The sequence below is a fragment of the Camelus ferus genome, chromosome 3 (assembly GCF_009834535.1).
Source record: "Camelus ferus isolate YT-003-E chromosome 3, BCGSAC_Cfer_1.0, whole genome shotgun sequence".
Lineage (NCBI taxonomy): Eukaryota > Metazoa > Chordata > Mammalia > Artiodactyla > Camelidae > Camelus > Camelus ferus.
The window spans coordinates 91,045,425-91,058,830 of NC_045698.1; the positions used below are offsets into that span (position 1 = coordinate 91,045,425).

The following is a 13,406-nucleotide window of genomic DNA, read 5'->3' on the forward strand; positions in this document are numbered from 1 at the left end:
GAAAAGGCTACAGGAACCAAAGGGTAAGGAAAAGGACAGAAATATCTGCCAATTTCCCCTTCTTTATTCCACTTCTACTCTATGAGTAATAACAATGCTTCTTGAGCATTTACTATGCGCCAGGTTTTGTTTGCAGATTCTTATGTTTATCAGCTCATTATAATTCTTATGACAGTCCCAATAAACTAGAGGCTGCTACCTATAAAATAAGACAACCAAAGAATGTAAGATTATGCAACTAGTCCAAATTCCCACATCCAGCAAGTGGTGGAGTTTGAATGTTAATTTAGGCAATCTGACTTCTGACCTGCTTTATTATTTATTCCTAAAATTTCAAGGTATTTGGAGCAGACAACCCAGTTGCAGTTCCAAGTTTGTATCTAACAGGGAGAATAAAATGGACTTATAAATGGCTACTATGAAAGACCCTGAGATATTAAGAGGCCTTAAGAAGACCTGTTAAGTCTCAGTATGTGTATATCCAAATCAGTGAAGAGTCAGGAAGATGCATTTTTGTTTGGGTTGGAGTGGCAGAGGATGAACAGAATTCTAGAATACAGATTTGGAAGTTCTCAGAACAGACACTCAAGACAGAGGAGAAGATGAAAGCTGTTCTGAGTTGCTATTCTTTGGAAGAGGGGTAAGGTAAGAAACCCTAAACTCTGAAGAAGATAAAATTCTTCTGAGCCTTACTGTATCTTCCAGATTTTTTTCAAATTCCTCCAGAAATCGAGTCATAGCAGGATCACCTTCAAAATCATTAAAATGATTATTTACCCATAATAGTACAATCCGTGTTACCTGTGGAAACATGGAAGAGTCAGCATAACGATTATAACAGTGGCATCCTTTCTGCAAAAGTAGATTCCAAAAGCATGTTCCAAATTGAGGGGGAACTAAGCTATATGGCTAACCCCTTTTCCCATTTTGCCACACACAAGTTCATTCTAACAGAGAGGCATGGTTTAGTTTGACCTTTTGCTTCCTTTTGTACACAAAGTAAGAGTCAAGACTCTGTGCCCTCAGTAAGAAAACACAAGTCTGTATGCTAACATATAAGAAGTATATGGGATGTATATTTCAGAGACTGTCTTAAATTACAAGCTTCAAAGGGCAGGCAATCATATCAAAAGTGTTTAACTGAGAGTATGTTTAACCAAAATTCTGAAACATCAAAAATACTGTGAATTTTCAAAGTTGTGAACTGATTTATTACTTTGTGCCATAGATTAACTAGAGAAATTAAAAATTAACAAATGGAGGTTGAACTGAATAACGTGCCTAACTAACAATATGAGTAATGTAAGTTAAAACTGTGGTAAAATACACATAAAATCTACCATTTTAACCACTTTTAGGTATACAATTCAGCGCCATTCAGTATATTCACAATGGTGTACAACTATCTCCAGAACATTTTCATCACCCCAAAAGAAAACCCCAATCCCAGTAAACAGTTACCTTCCATTCTGCCTGCTCTCCAGCCCCTAGCAGATACTAATTTGCTTTTTGGTCTCTGTGCTTGCCTACTTGGATTATTTCATACAATGTGTGACCTTTTGTGTCTGGCTTCTTTGACGTGGCATATTTTCAAGGCTTATCCATGTTGCAGCATCAGCAATTCATGCCTCTTTATGGTTGAATATTATTTCCTTATATGGCTATGTAACATTTTGTTTATCCGTTCATCAGCTGATGGACATTTGGGTTGTTTCCACTTTTTTGCTATCATCAATAGTGCTGCTATGAATACTTGTATAAAAACTTTTGTTTGCACATCTATTAGCTCTTTTGGATACATACCTAAGGAGCAGATCTGCTGGGTTATATGGTAATTCTGTTTTTCGTAGCAGCTATACCGTTTTACATTACTATAAGTAACATATGGGAATTCCATTTTCTCCACATCAACATCCCTGAAACGCTTGTTTCCTTTTCCTTTTTTTAAGCCATCTTAGTGGGTGTGAAGCAGAATCTCACTGTGCTTCTGATTTGCATTTCCCTAAGATGAATGATGCTGAACATCTTTTTCACGTGATTGCTGACCATTTATGTATCTTCTTAGGAGAAATGTCTATTCAAGTCCTTTGTCCATTTTTACATTGTACTGTCTTTTTGTTGTTGAGTTGTAAGAGTTCTTTACGTATTCTGGATACTAGGCCTTTATCAAACATACGGTTTGCAAATATATTCTCCCATTCTATTTGTTGTCTTGCTTTTCTTGATAGCTCCTTTGATGTAGAAAGGTTTTAATTTTGATGAAGTTCAATTTCTCTATTTTTTTCCTTTTTTCAAATTTGTGCTCTGGGTATTATACCTAAGAAACCACTGCCTAATCCAAGGTCATGATTTTTTCACCCCTTCTTTTCTTTGAAGAGTATTATATAGTTTTAGCTCTTACATTAGGTCTCTGATCCATTTTAAGTTAATACTGACTATAACTAAAGGTCAAACTTTGTTCTTTTACATGTAGATATCTAGTTGTTCCTAAATCATATTTTTGTTCATTCTCTAGCATGAATTTTATCTCCTCAGCAACCTAAGTAACTATATACAACTCCAAAAGCAGGGAAAAGGCAAACCTGTAGTTTTGGACACGTTTGTTTCCTAAGTAATAGAATTCCACAGAATTCAGCTACATCTAATTTATTTCCTTTAAAGCATAACTCAGAAAGACATACTAGGCAACTATGGCCCTACTTTTAGTTTTCTTAAAATAACTAACTTCCTACCAGTTACTGAGATAGTTATTGGTAGTTAACATAGCAGTAGCTGAGGTACTACTAGTCTTTCCATGTACAAACACCTCATAAAATAAAGATAATCTATTTAAAATAGCAAACAATAATGCAAGAAATACACTCAGAGCTAGATTTAAATAAGTCACATTAATGGTAAGTTAAAGTCAAAACAAATTGTTTTAAAATGATTATATAAAGTCTTTAACTCAGAAAAGTCAATAAATTTCTATTTTACAAACAATCTAAGCCCTCTGACAAAAATTTACTTGAATATTCTTTCTAAATTATTAAAAAACTTCTAAATGTTTTACTGATCTCAGAAACAACCAAATATTTTGATAAAGTGCAAAAAGTACAGTTATGTTTTTGAATTTACAGCTATACCACAGTCTTATTTCAGTTTTTGCCTTTTAAAAGGCAAAATATCAACTTTCAACATGCTATTTTGTCATAAAAGTAACTAAGCAAGAGATGTATCTATTCTAACTTTTTTAGATGAACTGAATCTTGTTATCAAAATAAACATTTATCAGTTGCAAAAGGTTGGGGGGAACAAAATTTAAAGGCTAAAATCACTTTTATGTCCTTTACAAAACCAACCTTATCCCTTAAGCTGTCAATTTTAAACCATTCCAGCAGTTTGATCCCGACATCCAAAGGACTTTCAAGAAATGTTCTATAAGTTAATAGGAAATCTTCTATGTAAGTTGGGTCCACAATGGAATGTTCTTCTATTAAATGCATGATGAGTCGCTCAGGTGTTGCCTAAAAATCGAAAGAAAGGAAGAATTAGAAAATAAATAGCTCAGGAACCAAAGAACTCCTACTGATTACTTCCCTTTGTAGCCACACTATTATAAAAGTTCCCAAAGCAGGGCTTCACCTTTAAAACCCCTAGCACTGGTTGTACGTAATTTCCTTAGGTTGTAGTCCACCAGCACCCAGAGGTTTTAGAGAGAAGGCAGAGGAATAAACATGCACAGCAGCATTTACTCAGCTGTAGCTGTTTTTATTGGCATTTCATCATACCAGGGAGGCGGGGGGAGGAGGGGGAGATGATGTTATGACTGTCTCAAGTCAAGAGAAGGAAAGGAAGAGATGAGAATTGAACTCGATAAGTAAGTAAGTAAGTAAGTAAGAAGTAAATAAATAAAGCTTTCTTCCAAATTTAACCACCCTCAATTTCTCTTCTGCCCCAGGCTATAGCAACAACATAGCAGTTCAAGATAGCTTGTTTTATTGTTGTACTTCCTGGAATAGAAGTTTCCTCTTCTATGGTTTCTCCATTCTAGTTTACCATCTTGAGAGAAACCAGAAGTGCTATAGATAGCTTTTACATTGATTCAGAGTTTTAACTGCTTGCCTGATTTCCAATTTATAAAAAGAAATGCAAACAACATTTATCTACTGCTCCTCCTTGAGCTTCTGAATCAATGTTAAAATTTATTACCTTTGCAGCCTTTCAAAAGTGGGTACACAGAACAAATACAGAAATAAGCCAGATGTTAAACCAAATATAAAAACCAACTGTTGCCCATAACCTCATATTTTAATTTTTTCCATTCATCCAAACAACTACACAGTTCAGAATTAATGCATGGTAAACATACATTAATGTGAACAATGTTCTTATGTAAGAATCTATTATAAAATATAAAAGGGTACCCAGTGCTAATAAGGCATGTAAATTCTCTAGAATGAAGTTAGAGGAAAGGGTCTTCATATAATCCATTTAAGGGACAAGATATCCGCAGGTCATTCCTATTTTCTCACCCTCCAAAACACACTAAGAATACCAAATTGGATCTATCATTCAGGCAAATCATAATCTGAGGTCACTTAACACTTTGATCACCACATCACCCAATCTGGGTGACAACTGCGTTTCCTCAGGGGTACCTGACCCACAGGGAGCAATCAACATGTTAAATCTGGTTCTTAGTTCACATATAGCTAGGTCAGGGGTAGAAATGATCAACATGTTAAAGAAGGGCCATTATTCTGATTAGCTAAATCACTGAGGCAAGATCTCTGTGGAGGCTAGGCCATATATTCAAAACTTTAAAGAGAAATCGCACAGTCATGGAGAGGCATGTCATCAAGGTGTTCACTATCATCCAACAAGGTGTGACGCTGGGTGCAGAGAATGCAGAGTTGGTGGCTACAGGAGATGGCTGGCATGGCAGAGACTGCTTATGATGAGCAAATAAGTAAATATTCAGAGCATAACTAGAGCCACTGATGGATAAGGTATTTACAAATAGGGAAAGGAAAAGGCTACCAAAAACTCTGGTATAGTACTTGAATTGGGAGTACTGGTATGAACTCATGATTGTTATCGGTAGCTAGGTAGGCTAGGCTACATATAAGAAGTTATAGATGTGTATGAATTTATAGTAAATACATGTATTTCCTAGCTCTGTCTGATAAAAGGCTCTAGAAGAAATGACACCTCAGTAGCAATGCACAGAATGAATGCCCAGATCTTTGTTTTTATTTTATTTATTTATTTTTTAAATTTATTTTTAAAAATTTTTTGGGGGGGAGAGGGAGGAGGTAATTAGGTTTTTATTTATTTTTAATGGAGGTACTGGGATTGAACCCAGGACCTTGTGTGTGCTAGGCATGCACTCTACCACTGAGATATACCCTCCCCTAGATCTTGGTTTTTAAATGCTATTCTTCACTAGGACTCAGGGCTCTCTGGAGAAATGCCTAATTCCAAAGCTGGGGCAGGAAACTGCAAGATGAGCCTGGAACATCCTGTTCTGCCTGATAATAAGGATGCTCTCCCAAAATGATGGGGTCATGTCAAAAGGATACAAAGTCAGCCTTAACAGGGTCCTACTGTTCAAATCTAGGCCAATTTGATGATCATAATAACACTGATGGCAAGGGAATACAATACATGAGACCATACAAATATAATTAAATTAATGGAGGGAGACTGCTCATTCTTACAGTAAAATGACTAAGTGTAAGAGAAATAATGGAAATAGAAAATCACCATTTCAGGCAGGAGTGGTCAGTGGAAGTGAAGACCAGTGGATAGAGGTTTGACTGACACTATTCCAGAACATCTCTGCTCCAAATACTTCTCAATTATAAAGGGGAAAATCTCGGCTTTACAGTGAAGAAACTTGGCAGACAGACACCAATGCAACCAGGTGGTTAAGGTTAACGTCACTGTTGGTGCAGCAGGTTGACAATGTGAGCTCCCTGATATGATGAACTAAGAAGAGCACAACTTCAATTCTGTGCAATTCCTGCCAGGACATCATGACTTTAGTCTCGGCATGAGGAAACACTGGACAGATCCAGGCTGATGGTCATACTACAGATGATAACGTCTATATTCTTGAAAACTACTGAGAATGTGAACAGGAAAAGAATGTTCCTGGAGTAGACTGAAGTGACATGACAACTAAATGCAACTGTGTTCCTGGATGAGATTCTGAACCAGAAAGGAAAAGAGCTAATGTCTGGAGAGTTGGTGAAAATCTAAATAGGGTCTGTGGGCAGAATAGTTTTACTTTATCAATGTCCATTTCCTAACTCAAAGGGTTCTATAGAGTTTATGTAGGAGAGGTTCTTGTTTTTAGGAAAAACACACAATATTAAAATTCCTAAAATTAAATGAAACATTTCATATTAATTAAATTCAGGAATATTTAGGAGTGAAGAGGCAACACATTTGCTGACTACTCTCAAATAGTTCAAAAAGACTGATGATAACAGAGAAAATGCAGTGAAATTTTAATAGCTGGGAAATGTGAGTCAGGGTGGGCTCTATACTGTTCTTGCAACTTTCTGTAAGTTTAAAATTTATTAAAAAAACAAAGCATTAAAAAACATGAGCCTCCATAGAAAAGACAGCCTATGGAAGTCCACACATATGTTCATCTTCTCTACACAGAAAGCTTATGTGTATCAGTTTAGGAAAAGAAAAGACAGCGTTGAGCAATAGTCTGCCTCCTGAGGAAGAACTGATCTGACATCAGTCCCTCTTATTAAATAAGTTGCTGCATTTGTAATGAAAAATAACACATCTACTTATTCTGCAACCAAGATGAGCTTGAAAAGAAAAAAGGTCCTGCATTTATCTCCTCTCCTTCAACTCTAACTGCTCTTCTTTACATCTTGATGTCTTTAAAGAAACAGGATGGGGGAGTGTAAGGCAAGGGGGACAAAGAAAAGGGGAAAAAGGGAGTTAGAGAAAATAGTACGGGGATTAATACTCAGACTCTGTAACACGCTACGTCTTGTGATTTACCACATTTACTCTTAAAAAAGCCCTGCTGTACCACACTCATTTTCAGATAAGAAAATTGAGATTCCAAGAACTTAGTGTCACAGAGATCCAGTAAGAATTGTCTAGGATTCTTTACGTATTTATGGTTGGTCCTTTCAATTTGTTTTGTTTCTAAATGCTGCTGTTTTTGATGAAACTAATCCTATAACCAATGGATCATAAGATAAATTTGAGAAGGAAAGCTGTGGTGTATTATAAATAATATCCTTCCATACTGAAACCAAATGGCAATGTTACCCTTCATCAATAAATTGTGCGAAAACCAACTGAGAAAAAGACAAAAGAACCAACACATTTATTTACATTAGATCCCAAAGTTAGTGAATTACCTTGCACTACTCAAAACCTGATTCAAAGTCTTACAAGCAAGATGAAAGCTTTGTTCTGTCAGTAACTAGAATAGTAAGTAAAAAACACCCACCTTGATGACAATGTGTCCTTTCCTGGTTCCACTTCGATCTAGTTCACGGTGCTCATGTACCATAACAATTTCTCCCTCTTCTTCAACTTTATGGGTATTTTTTTCCACATGATTTAAAATTCTCCAATAATCCTGCTGGGCTATGCAAACAAACTGTCCAAGAACAACATGGGGACAATTAATGAACCTATAATACATAAATACATCACTACGCACTAAGGCAGAGCACAGAGGTAAGAACTCAAGTGGCATCAGTTCTTTTTTATTTAATCCCTTTATTCCTTAACAAAAATCAAAGTGAAATAAATAATTCGTGCACAAAGAAACCAAAGAAGTTAAAACTGTTTGAATTCTACTCTAAAAGGAGAAGTGGACATCTACTTCTCTCAAAACTGACCCTCTGCAAAGAAAACATGAAGCAGGAGTAAGTTAGAAACAAGCAACTCAGTAGTTCCTATTTCTTTTCTTTATTAAAAAAAAAAAGGGACTGAGTTAGCTACTATCAGATAGAAATCTAACAAACCACATTTATTTGGTATATTCTCTTTAATAAATTTATAGTTGTTCACTTCCACAAATATTTGAGTCAGGTATAAAATCCAGTTTCCTTTATTAACTGTGATTTTTCAAAACTTCTAATTCTCAAATCACATCATTTTATTTTGAGGAAAGAAAAATAGGCTCAGCCATTTAAAATCAACAAACAAGAGGACATGACCAGAGACAAACTTACCTGACAATCATCTACTTTAGTCCTAACAACTCCACGCATGTACTGCTTATCCAGAGTGGGAGTAATTCCAAAACTATTTCCCATAAAGAGATTTTCAACTTTTCCATCTGGATGACTAATTTCTACAGTGCCGTTTAAAATAACATACCATGAGTCAAGCTAAAGAGAAAAAGATAGGTTTTAACAATCTTTTAAAAAAGATAGTTGTATCTTTGAAAAAGAATTAACTTTGAAAAAGAATCAATCAATATATAGAATTTGAACAATTTAAAAAAAAAGAAGATCTGACTATATTACTAAATACTCTGTCAGTAACACTCTATGCTTGTTATGCAAACACTAAAGTTTATTTTATTTTTTCTTCTTTTAATCACTGAATTAAATCAGGGGCTCTTCATAACTGACCAAAATACTCTGAGACAAAAAAACGTTATGGTTAAAACTACAGGCTCTTGGAATTTGAATCCAGAGCCTGCCACTGACTAGCTAAGTGACTCTGGGCAACTTATTTAACCTCTCTGGGCTTCAGTTTCTCTATCACTAAAATGGCTATAACAACAGCACCTATCATGGGACTTCTGTGTTAATTAAGGATGAGTTTATACATACTAAGTGGTTAGAATAGTGCCTGGCATAGAGCAAACATTCAAAAGAAAAAAAAGGTATCTAGAGATTAATTCAGAAAGACTACTAAAAGCCTGAATTTTAAGGTATTCTAACAAAATATTCAAAATTGCTCCTATGTTAAAATACTGACTTCAGTTTATACAGAAGTATTTAATGCTTTAAGGAGATATATTTTAAGGTCCACTATGTATCAATGAAAGACTACTTGTTCTCATTTAGTATCCCTTTTACTAGCCTAAACTTTCAACAGGTTTAATGTGATTTAAGGAAAATCTGGATTATCATTCCTGAAAAAGAGTCAGTGGCAATAAGAAATATTTTTCAAAAGTGTGCTTTTTGGGAGTTATGTGAAATGCAAAATACACTCATTGTGGAATTTGTGATGCACAAATTACTTGAGGACAGTGGTTGTGTCAGGTGTTTCCACCTCTATACTTGCTGTGGCTAGAATAGTATCTGGCACAAAGTAGGCACACAACAAATTTTTATTTACAGAAATGTGGAAAACTAAAAGACAAAATAAGGTGGAAAAGAAAATAAAAGTTACTTAAAATCCCACTGTTCACATAGTTGTTGTTAAAAGTTTAAAATTTAAAAGTTTAAAAGTTTAAAGGTTAGTATTTTTCTCCCATGTTTATATTATTTCATATTGCTGAAATATTCAGACTACCCTGTCTTTTCAAAAAATTTAATACTATTTTAATAAAATTTTAATACTATTCATTTGTTCATCAAACTTTTTTTTTTTTTTTAGTATATCCCATGTGCCTGACATTTTCTAGGATATTTGGAAAAAAGCATGTAAACAAAGCTAGAGATAAGGCCCCCGCCCTCAAAGATTTCTATCAAATCTTAAAGTAACTTGAAAACCTACATATAACCTGTAGCTGTACAATAATTTACTTAACTACTGCTTATTTGGGGAATGTATTTTGGTCATTTACAATTTATACTGTTATATACAAGCTGTAATGAGTATCTTTTGGGATACCTCTTTGAGTTTTATATTGCGTCCTGAGGAGAGACATTCAGAAGTGGAACAGTAGGTTAGAGACTTAATACTTTGAGGCCCTATATTCATACTAACAGTGTATGACAATATTCACTGACTGACACCTCAGCTTTAATTTTTATCAGTTTCAGAAGAAAAATAATCAAGTACTATCTACAGCAGTAACAACTTTCAAGTCCTCTGAATCCTCCCTCCACCCATCTACAAGTTGCCATCCAAGCAACAGCAAGTTTGTGCATTTGTCCTTTTTTGTTTGTTTTTAAATGTTTAAATTATGACACTTCTGGTATATCTCATTTTTGAAAATAGAATTGCTACACAAATGTCTCAACTAACAGCAGTCCACAGGGAGGCAAAGGTACTTATAAACACATACACATACACACACATACACACACACACACATACACAATTCCTTCATTTAAAAAAATTGTATAATATAGAAAAGGGATAGGGAGAGTAAATAATTCATAAACATTTTAGACAGTAATAATGTTATAAATATAATAATAAAGGAATAATGAAGAAACTTTTTAAATGTCTTACAACTTAATTTGAGAAGAAAAACCAATTTGGTTCAATGAATATTAACTCATCGAACATCTACTCGTTCCAAGGTCCACTGCCAGGAAATCAAAATTAAGACAAAGTAAAGTGAAAACAAAGCAAAATGTATCTCTTCAGAAATGAAAACTACCCCCAAATTCAGTATTCATTTTAAAAATTGTATAAATTTTAAAAGTCAGGATTTACATAAGCTTATGGAAATTATTCTAAAAATTAGCTGCTGTACCAAGTAATGTGTAACATTTATTGGCTAACCTACCTCTTGCCCATCTTCAAGAATAACAGCTCCAGCCTGCTCTACCACTTCAAAAATCATCACTGAGCAGAGTTCTCTCCTTACAGACATGGTCATGTTTGCAAAAGCCGGAAGCTGGTGCATAAACTCCAGTAATTGTTCTGTTAAAAAACAGAAATTCTAGTATAGAGACCATCAAGGACTACAGTCTAAAGATACAATAAAATCTAGAATTTAATACCCAATTTCCTAATCAACTTAGGAATTTATGCTGTTAAACTAGAGAAACCAAGGCACAAGGTGACTGTTGGTTAAAAAAAAAAATTCAGTTATTTGCTTAACAGATATATTCAGATGCATATGAAAATACAGGCACAATGGAAGACACCAGAATTCACACTTTCCAGAGAGAACCAGGAAACCACACAAAATCAGACGCGGTTGGAGAGTTTAGCTTATTCTCCTAGCACGAGATTCTACTCCATGGTGATTAAGTTTGTGATGTCCTTTGATCTAACAGGTTAGTGAAAAAGCTTTTTGTCTAGTTCATATTGAGCCAGAATTTTTTAAAAGTAATTAATATAAGTCAGTAATTAAATTAGGGACAACAAACGTGAATACTAGTTTAAGATTTGTCAAAGCAACTACAAGATAATTCTCTTTAAGCTAATCAACAAATGTTTATGAGTGCCTGTCTAAGACCATTCCCTGGTATAGATACATGAATAATAAAAATAAATATAAAGGAGAAACATATTTAAGCAGGCAGGTAAGGGCTAAAAGAGAAGTATAAGGTGCTATCTACCCACAGATAGTTGGAAGTTAATTATATTTCAATTTCTGAAAAAGCTTTGTGAAAAGAATGTAGTGTACAATTCTTTATCATTAAAAATGCACTTACAATTTCTGTCAAGAAAGCATTCACAACATGAGTCTAAACTAGGTTGCTTAACTATATTATATGTCATTAGCATGGCAAGGAATGTTAAAATGTATCGATCTTTATTCACACAGATTATAATTATTAGTAGCAGTAACTTCTGGTTACAATCACAGTAATATGACTGTGGGGGAAGGGAAATCTAAGATAAAATCTTAATTGACTCATAATATATAATGACACTAAGTAATCTTTACCGATAACATTAGCATCTTTAGTATTACTCAATCTCCAAAGTATAGTAAGTACTTCAATAAGAAATTAAAGAATTTATAAAATTTGAACCAAAAATTGTACATACATATATTTTTTCAAGCTAGAGGCAAAAATATGATTTTTGATAACACTTATAACAATTCATAGACAATGCACATTCATATACTGTGTTTTAAACATACAAACATGAAGGAGAAAATCACTTTAATGCAATTAAAGTGCATTAACGAAAAAATCTTTTGTTTTATAAACTGAGGCAGCCAAGACTGTGAGGGCGATCCAGCTGCAACATTCATCACCCTACTGATCGCCACGGTTGATTCACTTGACCTGTCTGTCTAGGCACGTGTCCTCTTCCTCCCTTACAGCTCCATGCAAGCATCCCTCCTGAAGCTTTGCACCCGGTGACAGAGGATGACCTTCCCCAGTAGAGGAGAACCTTGCCTGACAGAGAACTGTTCTTCAGTCAAGGGTATATGAGTAGCTGTGTTCCCCAACTAGAACTTCCAAACAAGCTCTCATACTGGGGCAGCTAGCCTCGAAGATGGCCCTAAACAATCCTTGCCTCTTGATATTCATGTCCTCATGCAGTATCCTCCCCTATTATACGAGGGTCTCTCTGTGTGAGAAACAGAACTGGGAAGGCAATGATGTATCACTCCTGAGGCCAGATCATAAAAGACACTGTGGCATCTGCCTCCATTCTCCTTTGGATTACTTGCTTTGGAGGAAGCCAACTGCCATGTTGTGAGGACTTTTAAGCAACCTTCAGAGGCTCATGTGCCAAGGAACTGAGATTCTATGCCAAAAGTCATGTGAGCAGCCACCTTGGAAGTAGATCCTCTAGCTCAGCCCAGTGAAGTCTCATAATACTGTAACCCCTGCCAACATTCTGACTACAGTCTTCTGAGAAACAATGAGCTAGAACCACTCAGCTAGGCTGTTCCTGAATTCCTGTCCCACAAAAAAACTATGAGAAAATAAGTGTGTGTTGTTATAAGCTACTATGTTTGGGGTAATATGTTATGCAGCAATAGGTAACTACATATAAATTAAACTATAAAATTCTTACTGTGAACAGATGTACTTCTTACCAATGTCATCATCAGTTTTGTCTGCAGGTTCTTTTTCCAGACATTCTCTAACAAGATCTCGTCCCTGCAGTGGATCTGTTCGATCAATCTCTTCATCCTCCTCCTCTTCATCTTCAGAATCAACAGGTCCTTCTGGAAGACGTGTTAAATCTACATCTCCTACCTCACTTTCGGTAGCCTACAGAAAGAAATCTTGATCACTTATCATTTCATGTTATAAAAACTATGGCACAGTCTGAAGTAAGCAAAACTACCCCTCCCTACCAAATATTATAAAGAATTAGGCAACACTGTATGTTGTATCAAAACAAAATGATACTTATTTATAAAAGGTTTCTTTCTGCCCAAAATACAGGTCATCATTTCAGTGTGACATCTAGTTGATAAATCTGAGCCAGGTTAGGAGACTCAAACATCACTAAATGTATTAATATCTGTTTTCCAATAAACACTTGTACTTTTTTTAAAGTACAACATCTCCTAAAAGATGAAGTGCAGGAAAGAGAAA

At 35.1% G+C, this 13,406-nt stretch overlaps 1 protein-coding gene across 6 annotated transcripts in view; it reads right to left on the reverse strand.

The window, feature by feature from the left end:
* Positions 1–13,406, reverse strand: part of RAPGEF6 (Rap guanine nucleotide exchange factor 6) — a 197,864-nt gene that overhangs the window by 79,915 nt on the left and 104,543 nt on the right. For all 6 annotated transcript variants that reach the window (XR_001365932.2, XM_032476649.1, XM_006184094.3 and 3 more), the window contains 6 exons: positions 12,899–13,076; positions 10,673–10,809; positions 8,208–8,366; positions 7,475–7,627; positions 3,342–3,506; positions 694–801 (listed from right to left, as the gene is read on the reverse strand). Coding sequence is in view for 5 of the 6 variants with exons in the window: in XM_032476649.1 (XP_032332540.1) it covers positions 694–801; positions 3,342–3,506; positions 7,475–7,627; positions 8,208–8,366; positions 10,673–10,809; positions 12,899–13,076 (900 nt within the window). In the remaining variant the exon portion in view is untranslated. The remainder of the gene's footprint in view (positions 1–693; positions 802–3,341; positions 3,507–7,474; positions 7,628–8,207; positions 8,367–10,672; positions 10,810–12,898; positions 13,077–13,406) is intronic.